The sequence below is a fragment of the Alligator mississippiensis genome, chromosome 1, assembly GCF_030867095.1.
Source record: "Alligator mississippiensis isolate rAllMis1 chromosome 1, rAllMis1, whole genome shotgun sequence".
NCBI lineage: Eukaryota > Metazoa > Chordata > Crocodylia > Alligatoridae > Alligator > Alligator mississippiensis.
The window spans coordinates 101,354,895-101,376,418 of NC_081824.1; the positions used below are offsets into that span (position 1 = coordinate 101,354,895).

A 21,524-nucleotide genomic window follows, 5' to 3' on the forward strand; every position below is an offset into this window, starting at 1 on the left:
TTACTGGCTGGGGTCTGGGGGGGCCGAGAACACAGGGGGTGCCTTTCTCCTCCCCACCCTCTTGACAGCTGCAGCCAGCAGCTGCAGCATGGCACGGCACGGCTAGGCCAGGGCTGCATCAGGGAAAGGGCTCTGGGATCTGTGTCCCACTGCCTGGCCCAACTACCTCAGGGACACAAACTCCAGAGCCTTTCCCCTGCAGCTGCCCTCCAGCCAAGTAGCAGTGGGCCACAGCCCTGCTGGGGCAGCTGCTGGGAAAGAAACCCTGGACTCCTTCCCTTGTAGCCCCCATCCCAACTGGGCCGTGATGTACTGTGGGGCCAGGGCTGCTGTGGGGACAAAAACCTTCCCTCCCTCCCATCAGGCTGCATAGGAGGCTGGGATCAGAGACTGTGACTGACACGGGTCAGTGACAGCCAGAGAGCGGGGCCAGCCGGGTGCTTAGGCCGAGCAAATGACCCTGTGAAATGGTGGCAACTGCATTCTAAGTTAATCCTCGACGGGATCTGGCACAGATGTCCGATAAAGAGCTCTAATAGTAACTGCTTTAAGTTAGTAGACATCCATCCAGGGTTAACTTAGAGTGGAATCAGCCCTTTTTAAATGCTTTATGTGCCATGAACATCTGTTCTGTTACATCTGTAAAGAGTTTTCTGCACTGTTAAAGCGTATTAAGTATAATGTCTGTACCTAGCCTAATCTACATCTAGTTACTGCTGAAAGAGAGGGCTTTCATGCCATCCACCTACTCAGAGACATATAGAACCAAACCTGTTATACATATGAAATGCCACAGTGGATTTAGGTGCCAAACTGTAATCCTATTCTACCCTGCTTGAGTTCTTGGATGCAAAAAAATGGATAGGGAGGGTGGATGATAGGTGCTCCTTCTCAAGACTTTTTGTGACTTAGTCTTAAGGGTAAAATGATACCTTGTAACAAAAATAAACATTATAACATCTTTTCAAGGACTTTAGTGTGGTGGAGTAGGATCACACTTAGTCACATACATCCCCTGAGGTGCCAAATAGATGAAATAGAATCTGACCCACAGTGACTAAGTTCCAGATCTGGAAAGGGACATTGACCTGAAGTGGAACTTGGGCTCAATTTACATAGCTGTGTCCAGAATTATAACCACTTCCGTTTTTGACATTAACTTTCTGTTTCTGGGCACATCCAGAAGTGCCTCGATCTTTGGCAGGGGAAGCTGCTGAACACCCAGCTCATAGTTAAGCCCAATGAGAATGCATAAATTAAGCATTTCTCCTTTCATGTCACCTCAAGTAGGCATACTTTACAAATTCAGACCACATGCCTAATGGATCAGACTCTCTGCTACAAAACTGTGGTCACCACTATTTTTTTTAATGTAGCGTTGGTGCCAGTATCCCATTTGATTCAGTAGTGGAGTGGTTAGAACATTTTCCCAGGATGTGGAAGACTTGGGTTTAGTCTCCTTCGTTGCCTGAAGGAGTTCAAAACCATAGCTCCTGGTAGAGTGCCCTAACTAGCAGGTTTCAGGCTGCTGCTGGATGGGCAGGAAGAGGACACCCTGAACTGTTCTTTTGACCCCTCATGATTTTGGTGTGCATGGAATAAGTAAATATAAATTGGCCACAGAAAATAAGAGAAATAGGGAGACAGAGAGAGAGAGAGAGAATGAGTCTGTAACCTAGTGCATAGGGCACTAACCTGGCTGTGGTATGTTTTCTATCCAATGACTGTTTCATGTAAAATACATTACTGGTCCTTGAATTAAAGACTGGACTCCAGGTTTCCCCCTTCCTGGGTTTGACCCTAACCACAGCACCCAGTCTCACTTTCTGGCTCCCTGCACAGTGGAACAGCTTCAGAGGAATGGAGGCTTGGAAGAGAGTATGGTAAATAAAGTGCTAAACCCCTGAAGAGGAGTGGGGTTGAATATACAACCTTGCCCCATCCTTCCCCTGTTGGTAGCTCAGGCAGTCCTCTGATCAGCATTCTTTCCAGACATTGTATAGGGAGCCACGAACCAAAGAGTTAAACGCTGCACCATTCAGGTGTGTGGTATCTAGGTCTAAGTGACTTGCCCAAGCTCATACAGGAAATCTGTGGTGCAACTAGGAGTTGAACATTGGGCTTCCCAAATCTAATCTAGCCAGCGCGCCACTTCTGCTCTGAATTACTCATGCTCTAAATCTGAAGTAATCAATTGATATGAGGGGAAATATTCCATATTTTCCCTGGTTTTACAGAACAGAGCTTGGGCTATTTTGCAAGTCACATGCCTAGTTATCTATTTCTCCCAGGCACATTAGGGTAGCAAAATTTTAGATAAACTTCCTTCCAGAGAACTGTATGACTTGTCGTTAGTAACAGATGCAGAGCCTGTAATTTCATTTCAAGATGATCAAGTGTTAAATAGTTCCCAGTAACATAATTAGTGTGGGGCTAGGGAGGCACCATCCCCAGGCACCAATTTGGAGGGAGCATCAGCTTCCAAATCAACAGCCACAGCCAGGTAGGGTGCATGGAACCAACCCCAACCCCTGGCCACGACAAGGCAGTATTCAGGGACCCAGCGCTGGCCCCAACCTCAGCCCCAGTCCCACCCTCAGGGAAGCAGCCTGCAGGGAGCCAGCCGCACGCCTTCCCCAGTGAGGCATTATGCAGGGAGATAGCCACAACTGCAGCAGCAGCTGCTGTCAGGTGAGAGCCTCCCATGCTTGCCCCCACCGTCCCCATCTCTCCTATATATTCTCAAGTGCTTGGCACACACACACCCTCCCCCCCATCTCTGCTCAGGGCACAAAAATCAGTAGTTATAGATTCATAGATGCTAGGGTCGGAAGGGACCTCAATAGATCATTGAGTCCGACCCCCTGCATAAGCAGGAAAGAGTGCTGGGTCTAGATGACCCCAGCTAGATGCTCATCTAACCTCCTCTTGAAGACCCCCAGGGTAGGGGAGAGCACCACCTCCCTTGGGAGCCCGTTCCAGACCCTGGCCACTCGAACTCTGAAGAATTTCTTCCTAATGTCCAATCTAAATCTGCTCTCTGCTAGCTTGTGGCCATTATTTCTTGTAACCCCCGGGGGCGCCTTGGTGAATAAATACTCACCAATTCCCTTCTGTGCCCCTGTGATAAACTTATAGGCGGCCACAAGGTCGCCTCTCAACCTTCTCTTGCAGAGGCTGAAAAGGTCCAGTTTCTCTAGTCTCTCCTTGTAGGGCTTGGACTGCAGGCCCTTAACCATACGAGTGGCCCTTCTCTGAACCCTCTCCAGGTTATCCGTATCCCTCTTGAATTGCGGCGCCCAGAATTGCACGCAGTACTCCAACTGCGGTCTGACCAGTGCCCGATAGAGGGGAAGTATCACCTCCTTGGACCTATTTGTCATGCATCTGCTGATGCACGATAAAGTGCCATTGGCTTTTTTGATGGCTTCGTCACACTGCCGACTCATGTTCATCTTGGAGTCCACTAGGACTCCAAGATCCCTTTCCACTTCCGTGCCACGCAGCAGGTCATTCCCTAGGCTGTAGGTGTGCTGGACATTTTTCCTCCCTACGTGCAGCACTTTGCATTTCTCCTTGTTGAACTGCATTCTGTTGTTTTCTGCCCACTTGTCCAACCTGTCCAGATCTGCTTGCAGCTGTTCCCTGCCCTCCGGCGTGTCTACATCTCCCCATAGCTTTGTGTCGTCTGCAAACTTGGACAGAGTACATTTGACTCCCTCGTCCAAGTCACTGATGAAGACATTAAAGAGTATCGGTCCAAGGACCGAGCCCTGCGGGACCCCACTGCCCACACCCTTCCAGGTCGAGACCAACCCATCTACCACGACTCTTTGGGTGCGACCCTCTAGCCAATTCGCCACCCACCGGACTGTGCAGTCATCCACATCACAGCCTCTTAATTTGTTCACCAGTAAGGGGTGGGATACCGTATCGAAGGCCTTCCTGAAGTCCAGGTATACGACATCCACCCCTCCTCCTGTGTCCAGGCGTTTCGTAACCTGGTCATAGAAAGAGACTAGGTTGGTCAGGCACGATCTGCCCGCCACAAACCCATGCTGGTTTCCCCTCAGCATAATTTGTCCTGCCGGGCTCTCACAAATGTGAGCCTTGATAATTTTTTCAAATACTTTACCAAGGATGGAGGTGAGACTGACCGGCCTATAGTTGCCCGGGTCCTCCTTCCTCCCCTTTTTGAAAATGGGGACCACGTTAGCCCTTTTCCAGTCCTCCGGGACTTGGCCCGTGCGCCACGAGCATTCGAATATTCCCGCCAGTGGCTCTGCAATGACGTCGGCCAGTGCCTTCAGCACCCTCGGATGGAGTCCATCTGGGCCTGCCGACTTAAAGGCATCCAGTTCTTCCAAGTGACTCTGCACCATCTCAGGGTCTACGCATGGAAGTCTAGCACCTTGCTGCTGCCTCTCTACAACCCCAGTGAGAGACTTGTCGTGTCCCTCACTTAGGAACACTGAGGCAAAGAACTCGTTGAGGAGTTCAGCCTTGTCACCCCTGTCTGTTACCAATTGTTTCTGCCCATTTAGCAGGGGTCCTATTCCTCCCTGGGCCTTCCTTTTACTCCCAATATATCTAAAAAACAATTTCTTGTTGTCTTTTACTTGGGTTGCCATCCTCAGCTCCATGGTAGCTTTGGCCTGTCTAACTGCCTCCCTGCAGGCACAAGCAGAGGAGGTATATTCATCTTTGGTGATCTCTCCCTGTTTCCACTTTTTATGTAGTTACACCTCTGATAGTTTCGTTCTCATGTCTTTATGAGGCTCTACATGAAAAGAATGTGAAGTCTCACTCTAGTTTACTGGGGGGGTTTTGTCACAGATTATCAAATTTCAAAGGTTAGAACACAAAAAAAATTAAATCTATATTAGGTAGAAACAGTTTGAACTTGGTTTTCTTCTATAGCATAGAGATGTTGGTTTTCAGTTCTTCTGGTCCAGTATACACAGCCACTACCTGCAGACTTCCAAGTTGGCTGTGTGTTCAGTATTAATATAACTTGCCTCGAGTCACACCTATAAAGCAAAAAAAAAAGGGGGGGAGTGTTAAAAAAGGTCTTGGCGGAGTTGGGGGTAGGGAACAGGCCTCTAAAAATGCTAGTCTATACTCAGTGACCCTATGAGATTAAAAACCTAGTAAAGCTGAAATTTTACCCTTGGCTTATGCTGATAACAGTAACGGAAGGAAAAATAGTGTTAAGCTGTCATTTTTTCCAACATCTAAGGGACTGTATTTTCAGATACTGCAAGCTGGCATAGGTCTTTTAGACTGAAAATCTTGCTTACAGTTTTGAAATTTTCTGGTACATGCCCTGAAAAAAGGAGGGCACATATACACGTGTCAGACGTCTGTTCCCACACATGCTAATTAGCATGCATCAGAACAGACTCAATTAACAGTCTCCACGCTACATGTATTCAGTGTCCCGTTCTTCAAAATGGCGGCAGGGATGCTTTAACTCAAGCTTATCAAATGAGCTTTAGTTAAAGCACCCCCACAGCCTTTTGACACACTGGACACTAAATACACATGATGCTCTGGGTGCTTTAATTAGAGAGGCTTTCAGAGCCACTCTAATTAAAGCGTCCTCCCCCCACCCCAGAGCACATGTATAGACACCCAGAGTTTCTAAAGCACCAAAACGTAGAAATTTAGTCAAATTTGGTAAATATATTTGCCCCAAAATGGAGGGCAGGGGGAAGGAGAAATTAAATATATTAACATTTTTGTTTTCACATTTTCTAAATGAAGTGCTTGATTTCAGAAAAGCCGAGTATTTCATTTTGAAATTTTCTAAACAAAATATTTTGATTTTTTAATTTTTTTTTGTTTAACATTGATCTGAATTAAAGAAATAAGGTTAAACAAAATGAAACAAAACATTTTGCTTCTGGTCATGTAAAATGTTTCCTGTTAACCCAAAACATTTTCATGTTTTCATTTTATTGAAGGAATTATTTTCCTTTTTTTTTCTGTAGAGCCATCTAACTGATCACTCCATTATTTGCCCAGCTCTCATTACAAGGAAGAAAGAGAGGCCCATATTCCTTTCTGTGTTGTTTGTCTGGGGTTAGAAAGAAAAATGTTTGGGCTGGGAGGACAATGGGAGCTCCTGAAAACAAAGAACTTTTGAAAGGGTTTGATGTATGTTGGGGAGAAAAGAATCATGAGACCCAGAAAACTGCTATATTGTTTTGGAGGACTGGTTTTCATTTTGTACAAATTGAAAATTTGTCAAGTTTCGGTGGCTTGAGAGAAATACTGCTTAATATTCAGAACTGCTGTTTTTGCAGAACTGGCCTGAGTATTGGTATGTAGGCCCCAAAATGGCATGCTGTAATTATGGATTCAAATCAAAGTATCTAGCTGCGTAACCTTGAAAGTCACAGCTTTGCTTTAAAAAAAGAAACTCTTAGAAGCTCTGTTAAGGTATAATGCATGTCTGTCTGAATTATAAAATAAAGAGAATGTATTTCTGAAAACTCTTCTCTGAATTCACCTTCTTTGATAGCTCAGCAATAGCAAATGAAAGAGAAAACAATTTCTAAGCAATACAAAGAAAGTTAAATGCTATAGCCCTTTACAAGGGAAAAATTATCATACTCACAATGACTATTTGGAGAAGCCCAGCCAAAGCTCAGGCACTGCTAGTTCAAAATAATACCTTTGGTAAAGGTTACCTTCATGTGATAAATGCAGTCCACATGTAGCTGCTTCTTGAATGGGACTTGTTCCTGGAAACCACCCATTTCTTATGGAAAACCTCCCAATCACTAATCAGTAGCATACGGTCAAGTAAAAAAGTTCAGTTCAGTTTGCTCCTGTGATTTATTTTAACCATATCCATTCCTGGGCACATTCGTTTCTGTGGCTGTTTGAGAGCTTCCTAGCCAACAAATTGCAGCTACAGGGTTCCTTCCATGGGTAGATCTAGGATTTTGAAAAGGGGGGTGGATGTGGTATGGCACATCATCAGATATAACACAACACATTTTTTGCCAGTTAAAGAGAAACTAGAAGATTTATTAATATGCTGGGGGCCCAGTGCTATATGCAGTTTAAAATCAAAGCCAAAATAAATATAACTTTATTGGAATGTGTATTAATTTGATAGCTTATATATTAAACTTAAAATACAACAAGTGAGGCAAAAATAGTACAAAGATACTGTTTTATTAGCCTTGTCATTATAGTTAAATGTACATCTCTTATTCAAATTCATAAAACAAGCCTTCTTGAGCATCTTCATAGTGCATCCAACACTTCACTGTCATTTCCACACCTGCATTAATGTTCGCCTGAGTTAATATTATTACACCTAAATTAAGGTTTTTAGCTAGAATTAAAAGCAGCCTGCAGGGCCGTGAAAGATAAGAGAAATTACCAGGAATAGCTAACACAGCAAAATTGCAGAAGAAAGGATCCCTTAATTAGTGGAATATCAAGAAAATTAGAAAGAAGAAAGGGCTGTTAACACCTGTGAAGTGAAAAAAGAGTAATGAAAATCAGGTACTTGATAATGAGCTAGGAAGTCACTTGGCTCCCTCTGTACTTCTTGAATCAAAATGCTGCTGTGTCTCCAAGGCAGCTAGTTTTAAATTTCAGATGGAGCAGGGATCAAAGTGGGGTGTGACTGCTTCCCCCAACCCATATCTGTCCCTGACTCCCTCCATTAGTGAAGGGAAGCATGTGATAAAGCAATAGCAATCAGATGCACAAGTTACTAGGGGAATGTCTGGTGGGAGAGTCCAAGGGCCAAATGCTTTTTTATGCATCTGTGTAAATCTAGAACAGTTCAGTTTCAGTAATCTGAATCAACGTCAAACCTGGTCTCCAGCCTCTGCCCAATCACCTGTCTTGCCTGGGAATTGATCTATGAGCAATGATGTCAAGGGATTTCAGAGCGCAGCCACTGTCTGCTACTCAGGGCTGATGGGCAGTTTACCATGTCCTGCCTGACAGCTCAGTTGGAGGAGAGATAAGGTTGAAGAGGTTATCAGTCAGCTTGAATGTTACTGTCCCTCTGCTGCATTGAGAAAGGAGACAGACCAGTAAAATTAAAGTGAATTCTATCAGAGCTTCTAGTCTGACTGGCACAAGCTGAATCAGCCCAATGCACAGCCAGCTACTATGTAACCTTTTGGTCAAGAATGGCTCTGCAGTTATGAGAAATGAGATGGCTTTGAGTCAGTGATTAGCCTGCATTTTCCATGGGAAAATGGGTTAATGTTCTTCTGCAAGCAGTTATCATAAAGAAACCCAACCTCGTCTTCTTTCTAGGAGTTCAATTCTCAGAAACTGCAGACAAAAGGCAGGGTACAATAACTGTTCCACAAAAACAAAGGCAGCTTCCAAGGCTGGCATTTCTTGCAGTCTCTCTTCTCTATGAGAAGGCACAGTTATGTTTCCTATGTTTGTAAGAGTTACACAATAAACCAGCATTCATACCACTAGCAGGAATGTGACTGCCATCACCACAGGCTGGTTTGAAAAATATTTAATTATAACATGTAGTATAGTATCTGTCCAACTAATAATGGGCAATGAAATAGTGTAGCTGCACCTTTAAGAGTTTTCTCCTAGGTCACAGGTTAAATCATATGTCAAATCATATCAGATCAAACCACAGGAGAGTATAAAGATAAAGAGCTAGTAGAGAGATGCCAGCAATCAGAGCATAACTCCTTCCCAGTCTGAACATCAATATCCTGCTGTCACCACATAGGGGAGGAATGCAGCAAGTGTAAATATCCTTCTTCTGTACATAGTTTCTAGGCTTTACAGTATCTGGTGTTTCCTGAGTTTCTCTGGCAACACTGTTCAGGAAAAAAGAGTTAACCTATAGTGCAAAAAAGATGGTCGCACTAAGTGCAACGCAACAGCTATTGACTTGATACAAGGATGCTGTTTCCCCAGGGAACTTGTATTTGCAGAAGTGTCCTAAGTACTTTGGCACCAGAGTACGTTGGCAGTGTTTGTGTGGAAGCAGTTCCTCGAGGCAGCCAGATGCCACTCAGTTCAACAGAAGGAACAAGAGTAGCCTGGTAGTAATGTTAAAATAGATGTGCTTTTTACAAACAAAGGGCCTTTGTTTTTAATATAGAATACTCCACTTGCCATTCACATGTGCAGTGGCAGATTGTAATATCATTTTAACACCATCTCTAACCCAGCAAGGTAAGTATATTGTCAAGCTTCAATATCCATTCAGACCTAGATCTAGGAAAGGCCTTAGTGTCCTAAATTCCATCTACATCCCGCTCTAGGCACCTAAATGCAAAAGTGTGTTTCTCAAAACCACTGTGCAACTCTTTGGGTGCCTGAAAGGCTGTGGAGGCCACATTTTTTGCCAGTAAAGTTCCCTATGTGCCTAAAGAGAACTTGCTACTTCATATACTCGGAATACTGCTGCCTTGGCGAAGCTGATCAGTTCAGAGCCTGTCTCATGGCTAAACTTATTTGGGACCCTCAAGCTAAGACCCTTGAGAGGCCAAGTTCAGTAGGCTTGCTCAAAACGTCTAAGAAACACCAGACAGTCCTGAGTTGAGCAGGAGCCATGGCCACTTTCACTTGATAGTAGTAGGTCTATTGTTCACTCTCTGTAAACACTGTAGAGCAGTGTCTCTCAACCCGTGGGTCATGACCCAAAAGTAGGTTGAAAGAATATATGAAAGGGTCATGAACAAACTTTAAAAATGGATCAAGAAACTTATAAATTGATTCACCTTTAAAGGAGAAAAATGTGGGAAACTGTGGCCTTTCCCTTGGAGGTTGGCAGAGTTCCAACCTGCGAGGGGCTGCTTAGGGCCCCCCCGGGCCCCACACACCCACCCCTGCCCTGCACACTAGGGGTCGGGGCCTAGGGGCAGGGGGCAATGGGGCAGGAGTGAGGGGCACTGGGTCAGGACTGGCCATTGATGTTTACAAATGGGTCCTGCTACAAAAAAGATTGAGAACCACAGCTCTAAAGCAGAGGTTGTCAGCTAAGTGTACACTTAGGGGTACTTAAAAAGGTTGTAGGGGGTATGCAGAACTGATGTGGCCGATAAATGCCACATGCTTGCGCGGAGCTGCAGTGCAGCACACAGGCAGCCAGCACAGCCCAACAGCATGGAGAGCAGCCAGGTCTGGCTGGTAAGTCTGTTGTGCGGGAAGGGGCGGGGGGGCAGATTGAGGCCATAGAGGTTGGGGAGGGAATGGGGCTGAAGCTGGAGCAGGGGCAAGGGCTGTCCAGCCAGAGCGAGGCACAGGACTGAGCTGCATGTGGGGGGGCGGGGGGAAGCTCCCTCTGCTGCGCACACCCCAGGAGAGCAAGGGGGGCAAGGGGGCGTGAGCCCCGGGATCTGCATGCAGAGCAACGGTGGGTTGCCTCTGTGGGCTAGTGCTAGGGCAGCACCAAGCTGTTCCTGGCAGGGGTGTTGCACTCCGGGCAGGCAGCAGCAGTGCTAGGGGTGGGGCTCGGGGGGGCTACAGCAAATTCAGGAGTGGCTGCAGCCCCTCCTGTAAACCCTCCCAGTGCTGCCACTACCCGCCCCAAGCGGCACCCTGGCCCAGTCCCCTCGCCAGGAAGAGCCCAGTGCCGCTCCGGCCCCAGCCCCCAGCAACAGCCCACCCCACTTCACTTGCAAATCCAGGGGCACATGTCCCCTTTGCCTTCCTGGGGTACGTGCAACAGCAGGAGTCAGCCCCCTTCTCCATGCCCCCCGGATGAGCCACTTGCAGCTCTATCCCACACCCTGCCCTGGGTGTGCAGTGTCTGGCCCAGCCCCACTCCCTCCCTCACTTGATCTGCCCTCCCCCTTAAAAACAAGACAAAAATATAAAGGGTTACATGAGCTGAAACTTTGAGGCAGAAGGAGTACACTTGTTTTGAAAGATTGAAAACCACTGCTCTATAGCATTGCCCCAGGAAATGAGAGACCCAGCTGCAGTTCCCCCACCAGTCTGAGGAATTTCAAACCCACATCTTCCACCTTCAGGAGAATATCCTAACCACCAGGTTACAGGTAAGGCTGGAGGATACTCTCCACCCCACTGCTGAATTTGTGCAGCCAAAACACAAGATTCCTGGATCCAGAAAGAAGGTGAGAGAGATATAGAGCATGGCTCTCTAGCCAGTGATTAGAGATTCCCCTGAAGAGAGGCCTGGGTTTTTGCTCCTATTCCCTGTTCAGGTATTTTAGCCAAGGAAGATTAAATATATAATACATAAACAGTATTAGGGGCTAAATTTAACCCTTGATCCTTACCCCCTGCATGATGTTCCAGGTAAAGCAGCACTATGTATAAGAATTGGGTAAGATGATACATCTGTCAACATGAGCTGAATTTCACCTATGAAATGTCTTTGCTTAGCCATCTCCAGAGCCATTCAGCTGCCCGTAACAAATAGCAGGCCTGAGTAAAAGGCATTTCAGAAGACAAATGTAAGCCCTCTGTAAATCACAGGAAAGAACATATAAACATGGAGGTTTGTATGTCATATGCCTTTTATTCAAGAAACAAATCTCACTTATTTTTAGATAGCCTAACCAGTATAAATAGGAACAATATTGAAAACAGAATACAAATGTTTAAGATGAAATCCGTAAAGCATTTGTCACTAGGAAATCTTGCCAACATTCAGTTTTAATTGTTTCTTTATGGCACATAAATAAGGATTCTTCTATACATAGCCCCAGGTACTAAAACATGCAATACTGCCAGCATGTCTGATCATTTTCTTAAATGTGTGGCAAAAGTCTGGGGGAAATCTGTTCAGGATACAGCAGGTACCATTGCATTTCTTTAACAAGCACCACTACAGAGGTTTTAAAACTGCGCAGATGTTACTGTTCACTGAAAAGGCTACCTTCTGAAGGCCTGTCAGCACTGTAAGGAATCTATTTTAATCAGAGCTGTGCTAAAGACCATTCCCACTTCCTGATTGCTCTAGCAGAGTTCATACATGAGTCTCTCTTACACAGTTGTAACACAGATTAAAATATTTCTAGTGAGGATGAAAACCATGCTCACCACTCCAAAACCACGCTATGTTTTACATCCACTTGTCCAAATTAGAGGGTAGAACACACAAAATGGCAACAGTGTAAAGGAGTACAAAACTCAGTGTAACTTCTATAATTTATTAGCTGACCTAATCGGAGCAAATTCTATTATCCAGTCAGAAAGTTATTTATTTTTCACTTGGGCGCCAACACAGCTTTATAAAGAACATTAATGTTGACCTTTTTCGCTTTGAATGTTAAAGAACAAAGTAAGCAACCACAAAATAGTTTGTCCTCATTAACCAAGGTAAAAATTAGATTTTCTACCCAAAGCTTCCATGGCATTTTCATAAAGCAGCAGTGGGATCTGGGAATAAAACACCATTACCTTTCAACAGTGCCTGTGCTCATCAGTGTGTGCATAACAAAACTAGCCTTGTTCAGGTTTTTTAAATTTGACAAAAGCCTCCCTTTATCATGAATACAAGTGCTTCATGAACAAGCTTCTGCATTAAAAATGGGTGACCCTAAGTGATTTTGGAGAGCAAATTAAATTTAAAATTAGAGTGTGGTTTGAACTATATGGGCAATGGTATTGTGTCATAAAGCAGGGAGGTAAACTTTCTATGTATGATACTGGGCAGACCACAACAAGAATGTACAACCAGAGGCAAAGCAGCTGCAACAACATTGGAGGGAGATAGCCAGCGTGGGCTTTCATCCCCTTCACCTGCCTGTTGTAGGCCAGCACTCCCTATTTGTCTTTCTCTCTCTGATATACACGTGTACACAAAATAGACTGCAATCACAAGGGCTTCATCACCTGAGGACCCAGAGACTTCTGCAGCAGTGGGTAACAGCACCCTCTAGGAGAGCTAGGGAGTTGCATCCTGATTGTACCCTTCTCACTTCTTTTGAATGGAAAGACAGCTGGTAGGGAGTACTGCAAGGTGCCAAGGTGATGTGCAAATGGAGCATAGCTTGGTGTACAGGGTTGATAATGGCCATAGCTTGAGGGTCAGCAACAGCGTACGTTATTGAAAAATTAGGTGGTGGTTGAGCAACAGGCATGAGTTGAATGTATTTGAGGTTAAAAGAATTAGCAGAGCAAGTGCCTGTCCTCATCTGGACTCTGTGTTTTACTCTTTCTCCAGTGTCTTTTTTTCTATCTTCTATAGGCAGTTTGTCTGCTGAGGCAGTGTCTTTTTTTTTGTCTGACAGGCACCTATAACACTGTGAACTTAAGTGCCATGTAAAAATAAATAGTGATGAGACCACTGTGAGATAATTATGACTTGAGGTGGAAAGTAAGCAGCAAGATCTCTAGAACATGGCCTTTTTCCATTCATGTATCCTCCTTAAAAATTAAAATGGAGAAAGAAATACAGAGCACATGAAGGACAGGTGTTTCCTAAGTAAGTGTCTTCCAGGTATTTTCCTAAACACCAGCAGCTCTTTAGCTGTCCATTCAACTTTCATCATGTCAAATACACCCAGAAGGCAGGTGGATTCTACTCTTACAAATTCCATTCAGTGAAGACAGAGGTGTACAGTTACAAAATGAAAGCAATGTCGCAACATCTTTGAAATGCAGGAGAGACAATGTGACAGCTAAATGGAGTCACTGATTAATTCTGTCTCTTAAAATTTGCCTGGGTGTGAGCTTTGTGATTGGCATTTTCTAATAGGCCATGGTGCAGCCAATTAAAGACAGAGTTTTTTAACACCAGGTCATGTTTAAAATATAGTGAGGTAAGATTAAGTTCTGTTAGTATGAGAAGCCACATGCTCAGCAGTCTTGCACTGTGGAAAGAAATGTTCTAGCCTAGTATGCTGCTTTAGAGTCTCAAGTAGAAAACAGTAGCAAAAGAATTGGAGAAATAAATGGGAGAGCAAAAGCAGGACAGCTAGGCACTTTAACAGCTGCCACAAGGAAACAACAGGCAGAGGCAAGATAAATATTGTCCCGATCCACAGAATTATAAAACATAAGGGCCTCTTTAGCCATTCAGGTGATCTGATACATGATCCACATGATTGTGCCTCCTGCCATGCCACCACATGTGCATGGCAGGAGGTGTAATTGTAGGATCCGGCATCAGATCCAATCACACCTTATTGCTAGTGTTAGCCCAGGATCACGATCCTGAGTTTCCCCTGCACCAGCAAGTAGCAAGCTCCTGTGACTGCAAGCCCTGCAGCTGACAGGACTCTCAGCCATGGCAGCACAGGGAGCACTACCATGGCTAGGAGCTTCATTAGCTGATGGGGTCCCAGCCACAAGGGAGCCCCTTGCCACATGTTCAATTAGTGGTATAATAAGAAGGAGCCACTAAGTTATTACACATTTTTTTCTAGAATAACTTTGTGACATATTCGTTGTTTTATCATGCCATTACATGGGCAACTGGTGCCACCTTAGTGGGGGGGGGTGGGGATGTGCCCCCCCAGCAACCAGTCAATGACTGGGGGGAGGTCCCCCCATGGCCAATCTCATAGTTTCCTAGTTTCATAGTAGCTAGGGTCAGAAGGGACCTGAACAGATCATCTAGCCTGACCCCCTGCCACAGGCAGGAATAATGCTGTGTTCACAAGACCCCAGACAGGTGATCATCCAACCTCCTCTTGAATTTGCTCAAGGTAGGGGCAAGGACCACTTCCCTCACAGACCAGGCAGTGGCTGTGGCACTTCCAGAAGTGACCACAGCGCTTCATCTGGCGCTCCCACTCCCTGGCCGGTGCTCTCAGGGGAGGCACTGGCACTCCTACCTGCCCTGCACCCCTACGTGTCACCACTGCACCATTAATTGACTGAACGTATACCTGGGTCACTACTCAAGACTTGATTAACTAGTTAATCACATCTTAAGTAATAAATATAACATGTAGATTGCATCTAGCAGACATTACCCTTGGTAACCAACATTGTGCTTTGTAGACCAAGGGAGTCCTAAGAGCAGGGGTGGGCAAAATGCAGCTTGGGGGCCAGATACAGCCCTCCAGGCCATTCTATCTGGCCCTCAGGGCCCCTAAAAAATTTAAAAAATTAATATTAATCTGCCCTGGGCTGCCTGTCATGTGGCCCTCGATGGCTTGCTGAAACTCAGTAAGCAGCCCTCTGCCCAAAATAATTGCCTGCCCCTGCCTAAGAGCTTACCACCAACAGAGACTGTTTGGGGCCTAAGATGAAGAAGGCACTAAAAGCATAGAGACAGTGACATGACTGTGGTTGAAAGAACATTGAGAAACTGATACGAGGATTGGTGTCATTTAGAGCAACAGACTAAATAAGATGCAGAGCTTTTTCTGGAGCCCATGTCATTATTCAACCCATAATATTCCATGGTGAACCTCTGTAAGGAGAGTGATGCACTACAGATTGTGCTTTATGATTGCTTTCCTCCTGACCTTGTCTGAAAGGATGTCCCAAGTATGCTCTAGAGGGGCTTCACCAGTTTTTCCACCTTCGAGGAGCTGAACTTCCTGATGCAGCAGTTTTGCTCTTTACATAGAAATCGTCTGTAGTTTTTCTGACTAACTGCAGGCCTTAGGCCAACCCATTGCAGGGACACTGGGTGAGTGCAAGAAGGAAGGAAAAAGAGGGAAATGAAATACAGAGAAGTAGTTCAGTTTACACACACAAAGAGACACCAAGAAGGTTTCTAGTGTTTGTCCTTTCCCACTACCAAAATTGTTGCCTTGGCCACCCCAGAGAAGGAATCAAAAGGCCAAGTTTGGAAGGGAGGAAGAGAACAGTTGGACCATTATGTCTGAGAGGGAGGAAAATTAGAGAAAGATAGGAGATTACTTATTTATTTTAATATATGCATTTATGCAGCTACATAAACATGCCTGGCAATTTAAAGACCAATAAGATTCCATGAGCTAGACCACCCTGTGCTGAGTGCTTGTTTTGTGCCAAATTGGTAGCATGTTTTGGTCATAAAAGTGGCTTAACTAGCCCAGGGAGGATCACTTCAGTAGGGTAAAAGTTCTTGCGGAGATTCAGACATTACTTGCCCTCTCTCTGACTGGCATAGAAAATGGCACATAGCCAAAATGTCCTTGCATGAGGATTAGTGTAGCTTTCTGTAAAGTAGAGAAGCCTTCATGTGCCATTAACGCAGCCTCAGGGAGCCAAGCTATGTATGGAGTATTGCAACCACGATTCAGGAAGTGCAAAGGTGAGTATTAGGCAGGCTGCCCTTGATTTGTTCTATACTAACCATGCTTCAGAAAAGGATCTGGCCTTTTCCAAAGGACTTAGCAACCTGAGTTAAGCCATGACTATGAATGGTCACTGCTTTGAGAGGCTTCCACACTAATTATTGGCTTTGGTTAATTAAAGAATACCTGTAGCATTTTGTTTCCATCTGTTTTATTCAATTTTACTATATTACCCAGAACAGGGTTTTGAGGCTCATAGCAAAAGTATACATTAAGCAGAAAGTCAATTCCAGGCAGAGAGTACCAGAAGGGGTCCAGGGCTAGAGAGGTACTTGGTAGAAGGCACAAACATAAAAAGCCTAGTTAGTTGTGAAGGCAGCAGAAACACCTGAAAGGCCCGGAGTTGCAGGGGAATAATCAGCAAAGGCAAACAAATTCTCAAGAAGTATATTTTTTCTTTCCATGCAGAAATGTTTGGTCACAAAGAAGGAAGGAAGAAAAATACTGGAACAAAAATCCTCTGACCTAGCAGAATTGTTTCTAAATCATGCTTTAAAAATGTGCATGAATTACACATGCACAGAAGTATGTGGAGTTCAGATCCAATGTGAAAATTGCTAGGGCATTCCCCAGGTGCATGCAACATGATGTCCCCCCAGTGCCTTGATAAGCAGGCAATGGGTACTGCAGAACCCACAACTGTGATTTAAAAAGCTAGTGGGAATCAACAGTGATGAGAACCAATACACTGAATGTGGAGAGCCCTGCAAGCAGAGGTAGTGAAGTAGACTTTTTTGCTGGAAAGAGGAATGCAGCTAGGGTGTTTGCAACAAACGAAATGGAAGTACAGACAGAACTTGGGAGCAGGATACAAGATTTTTGATAATATGGAAGATAGGAAAAGCAATAGAGATGTGGCAATGTGGCATAATAGCTTTAAAGAGAATGTGACTGAGATTACAAGAGTGAGCAAGAGGTTGATGGCTGTTAAATTAGTGACACCAGATGAACATAACATCAAAGCATGTACTGCAAGTGGGAAAAGAAAGAACAGTTTAGAGATAACCTTGAAAGTCCCATGAAAACAATGCCAGAGAGAAAGCAGGAGTAGACATGAATTAACAGGCTGGAGAAAGAAATGAAAGGTTTGAGGCAGTGCATCAGGAGTGAGGATGGAGACAGAGTACTAGAAATGATCAAAGGCTTGGATTGCTAAGGTTGTATTTCAGAAGAGATAACACCTTGTCACATACAAAAGCCATCAGAGGAAAAATCCAAATGATTATATTCTGACTAGACAAAGAGGTGGAACAAAGCTCATAAACAGCAAGGTTATACCAAGGGAAGCACTGATGACTCAGCATAGACTTCTGATTGTAGAGATTGCAGTAGGGAAAGAAGGAAAAACAGCAGAAGAAAAGAGACAGAAAAATTAAAGTGTGGAATCTGAAAGGAGAGAATATAAAATGATAGAACAAGGGTAAGAGAGCATAGTGAAACTATGCAAAATAAAGTGTTAGAGCATGAAATAGCATGAAAAGGAAGGGACCTGTAGAAAGACAAGGAAAGGAAAGTTGAAGTGGAAAGAATCATGGTGGTGGAATTCAGAAAAGCAAAGTATAAAAAAGAAAAAAAGGTGATTCAAGAATGGCAGAAAACTAGAAAGGAAAACAGTTGAGAAAGATATCAGACTCGTAAAACAGAAGCCCAAAAAGTTATCGCAAAATCTAAGGAAGATATCCTAAACTGTGAAAACTAGAAGAATAAAGATTGTAGAATATATGATGAAACCCATTGAAAGGATTATGGATCAGCAACCAATAGAAAGAATAAAGACACATATAATAGTTTATAATACAAGGGGAGGGAGTCACAGATGTTATATTCATGATGAGATAAATGCAAAAATGGTTCCTTGAGGGGGATAAGAAACTGCCTCGTGCATTTGTGGATTTGGAGAAGAAATTCATCGGAGTCCCCCATGAGGTAGCATACTGGTGTTTGTATAAGACAAGACTGATTGGAAAAGACTGAGCATTGTAGAAGTAGTGCATAGAGACCAAAGCAGGAATTAGAACTGCATAGGAAATGACAGAAGAGTTTGACATCAAGGTCATCTGACCCTACAGCTGAGCGGGACTAAGGACTGAAAGAATAAAGAATTTGTTATTGCCAGATTAGTCTCTGGCAGCTATCTTCTTCTTACCCCTCCACTCTCTTCATACAGTGGGACAGATGCCAGTACGGCTGATCTAAAAATTTTTTACTTTCCAGGTGTGAAGAAAGATATTTTCAAGTTATGGTAGAGTAAGGCTGAACCCGTCCAATCCCACGGAGTTCAAACCCCATCCCAAGGAGTTCAAAAAGCCCTGATGATGTTTGTATTTTAAAGAAGCCGACTGTACAAGTTTTTACCAATCGCTTCCATGTATGTGATTTAATACTTTGATAGTATTGGGAAGACTGCACTTCCTAAGAAAACATGGTTTAATCACAACAGTGTTGGATACTGTATGTACTGGTAGTTGTTAATGTTAGCTACAGTAAAGACCAAGGAAAAAGGAACAATGAAAACATATGAAACATAGATATTTCAAAACAGAACAGCTTTCAAACATTTTCTATGTGGTATTTGCTGTGTAAGTGGCCAAGTCAATATTATTCACTTCCAAAATCAAATTAAATCGAATTGGAATTACATATCATGAAAGGTCAATATACAATTTGGCTTTTGTTTTGCCTAACATCATTCTTGGAAACAGTTTCACAAAAATTATTAAAAATTTACTAGGACCTTCCCAAATTTAAAAAAAAGGGAAAAAAGGAGTACAAACTAAAAGAAATGAGCTAAAGCCAAGAAAGAAGTGACATTCTCAGCTCAGATTTGAAAACAGAAAGAATCAATGATGCAAAGAGACAAAGCAAATCTATCCAAGATGAAAGGAGCCACAGAGAGGAACACAAGTGAAGTTAACATGGTCAAGTTGTGGTAAACTACACAGAAGAGGCCAGTGCTAGTAAAGAGAAATAAGTGACACAAGGTTCAGACACTTTGAGCACCTATACACATGCGTCAAGACTGCTCCAACGCACTGTAATTACAGCGTGTTGGAGTAGACTTGATTAACTGAATCTGCTGGAGCATGGTAATTGCTGCACTCCAGCATACTCCAGCATCATGTGTATCAGCATCCCCATGCTGAAAAATGACAGTGGAGTGCTTTAACTAAAGCTTGTTCGGAGAGCTTTAGTTAAAACACCCCACCGCCATTTTGCAGCACAGGGACTCTGATATACGTGACACCAGTGACGATGCATAGGGATACACGGGGGTTCAATGCTGGTGTACCCCCGATGGCAGAGCTCTCCACTTACGCAATGAGCAGGGGGGGCAGGTGAGAGTACCAGTGCCCCCCTGCAAGCGCTGGCTGGGGAGCAGGGCCACCAGCACCAGGTGCAGCAGCCACGCTCTCAGGTGGTGCATGAGCGCCAGCTAGGGAGTGGGACCACCAGCAGAAGCAGCCATGGCCACTTCCAGAAGTCCTGCGGCTGCTTTTTGGTAAATCAGATCAGCCGCGAGGGGACGTCCCCCAGTCAGCATGATATTGGCTGTGAGGAGACCCCTCTGCTCAGTGCGATAGGCCACAGGGGGACCCCCCTGCCACTGAGGGTTTGCTGGAGGAGCATGTGCCCCCCCCCGACTCAGCACCAAACACCCATGCATGACACTCCATGCACTTTAATTAGTGTGACTCTTGGAGCCACTCTAATTAAAGCACTCTCTTCTCCCCTCTTCCCCCCTCCCCACCTCCCAGAGCACATGTATAACTGCCCCTTACTTCTGAGGTGCAGCCAAAGAAAGGGGGGAAGGAGGGGGAAGCCTGTGAGCCAACTTTGTGCTTCTCAGATTCTGGAGGCAGCTGGGGACCAGGGCGTTCCTTGTGAAGAGTAGCTCTTGTGGCTGCTCTAATTTCCTCTGCTTCCACAACAGTTCATCAGTCATCCTACAGCTCAGAGTTCAGTAGGTGGAATGCACTGATTGGCAACACCTCCACCACGCTGCACCTCCCCACCACGCTCCTATACCAGAGGTTGCAATAAGGGGATGGTGGTATAATACAGGCCACAGAAATGCTGGAATTGTATCCATTCAGGATTTTAAAAAGCAAGAAGAGCATTATAAACCTAATCATAAAATTAACCCAAAGCTCAGGAGGACATTTAAGGACTTGAATGTCCTAGCTGCTCCCTTCTTGTTTGCATAATCCAGGCCTGCCCAACTGACAGTCTGCTGGCCATGTGTGGCCTCCAAGCTCCCACCCAGCAGCAGCCAGGGTCTCTGGGCTCTCCTTCCATCCTCCAGGTCCCTGCTCCCTCCCCAGGTGGCAGCATAGCACAGCGCATACTTCAGCCCAGGGCACTTGCATAATACAATGTAACAGGAGAGCCTTCCACCAAAAAACTGAGTGAAGCTGGGATGTGCATAAATGCAGTGTAGTTGGGCAGAGGCAGAGGTTGGCATACATGCAGTGTGCAGGATGTGGGACCTGTGGTTCACACTGGTGTGGCCCACACAGTGTGCAGTCCTCGCTTTTGCAGCTTCCAGAACATGGAGCCCCTAGCCGCTTAAAGCTGGACAGCCCTGAAATAAATGTTCACATACTGAAATGGAACCCTCAGGCTACAAAGAGATGTCGCATTTGTCTCAGGATAAACCATTTTACTGCCTGACAAATTTCAACCATTTAACCATTTCTATCTGTTGTCTAGGGATAAATCCTAAAAAAGCTCACAGAATAAAAAGTACTAATGGTTTATGCCGGGACATTGCAAAGTGCATTTAAATGGTTATCCTGGGATTAGGAAGGCAATGTGTGTACATGCCAATCCTGGGATATTTCTGTTCTGGTTCAAACACAGGCACAATTTGGCCAGGGAAAAATGCAGTGTTCCTCAGCTCAGAGATCAAAGAACAAGGAAACAGGCTAACCTAGAAGAGACAAAGGCATGTAAGAGGATGTCAAAAAACAGGTGGGCAATACAAGCAAAGCCTTGGATGTCTTGGGTTAAAAGTGAAGTAATGAGTAATTTTTTCCATTGGAAGATATGAGGGGAAAAGGAAGTTTCAAGGCTAAGGATCACGTCAAAGTTACAGCTGCCAATTCTGACATTCAGGAAGGTGTTGACTGTTCTTAAATTGTACTAAAGGCTCCCCACTGCCCCCGGCCCTGCTGGTGCCCCTCACTCCCGCCCACAACCCCCACAGCCCTGCTCATGCCCCTCACTCCCCACCCACAGCCCAACTCCTGCTTGTGCCCCTTGCCCCTCACCCACAGACCCTATCCCCCAGCCCTT

The 21,524-nt window shown here is 44.8% G+C and overlaps 1 protein-coding gene across 3 annotated transcripts in view; it reads left to right on the top strand.

Moving 5' to 3' along the window:
• The window catches only part of LOC102565708 (dermatan-sulfate epimerase), a 342,822-nt gene that overhangs the window by 264,428 nt on the left and 56,870 nt on the right, over nucleotides 1-21,524 (top strand). Inside the window, exon 13 of one of the 3 annotated variants that reach the window (XM_014597394.3) lies at nucleotides 5,994-6,091. The exons of the other annotated variants lie outside the window; for them this stretch is intronic. Coding sequence (XP_014452880.2) covers nucleotides 5,994-6,007 — 14 coding nt within the window. The 3' untranslated portion in view covers nucleotides 6,008-6,091. Of the gene's footprint in view, nucleotides 1-5,993; nucleotides 6,092-21,524 lie in introns of those variants that run through there. 3 annotated transcript variants of the gene reach the window in all.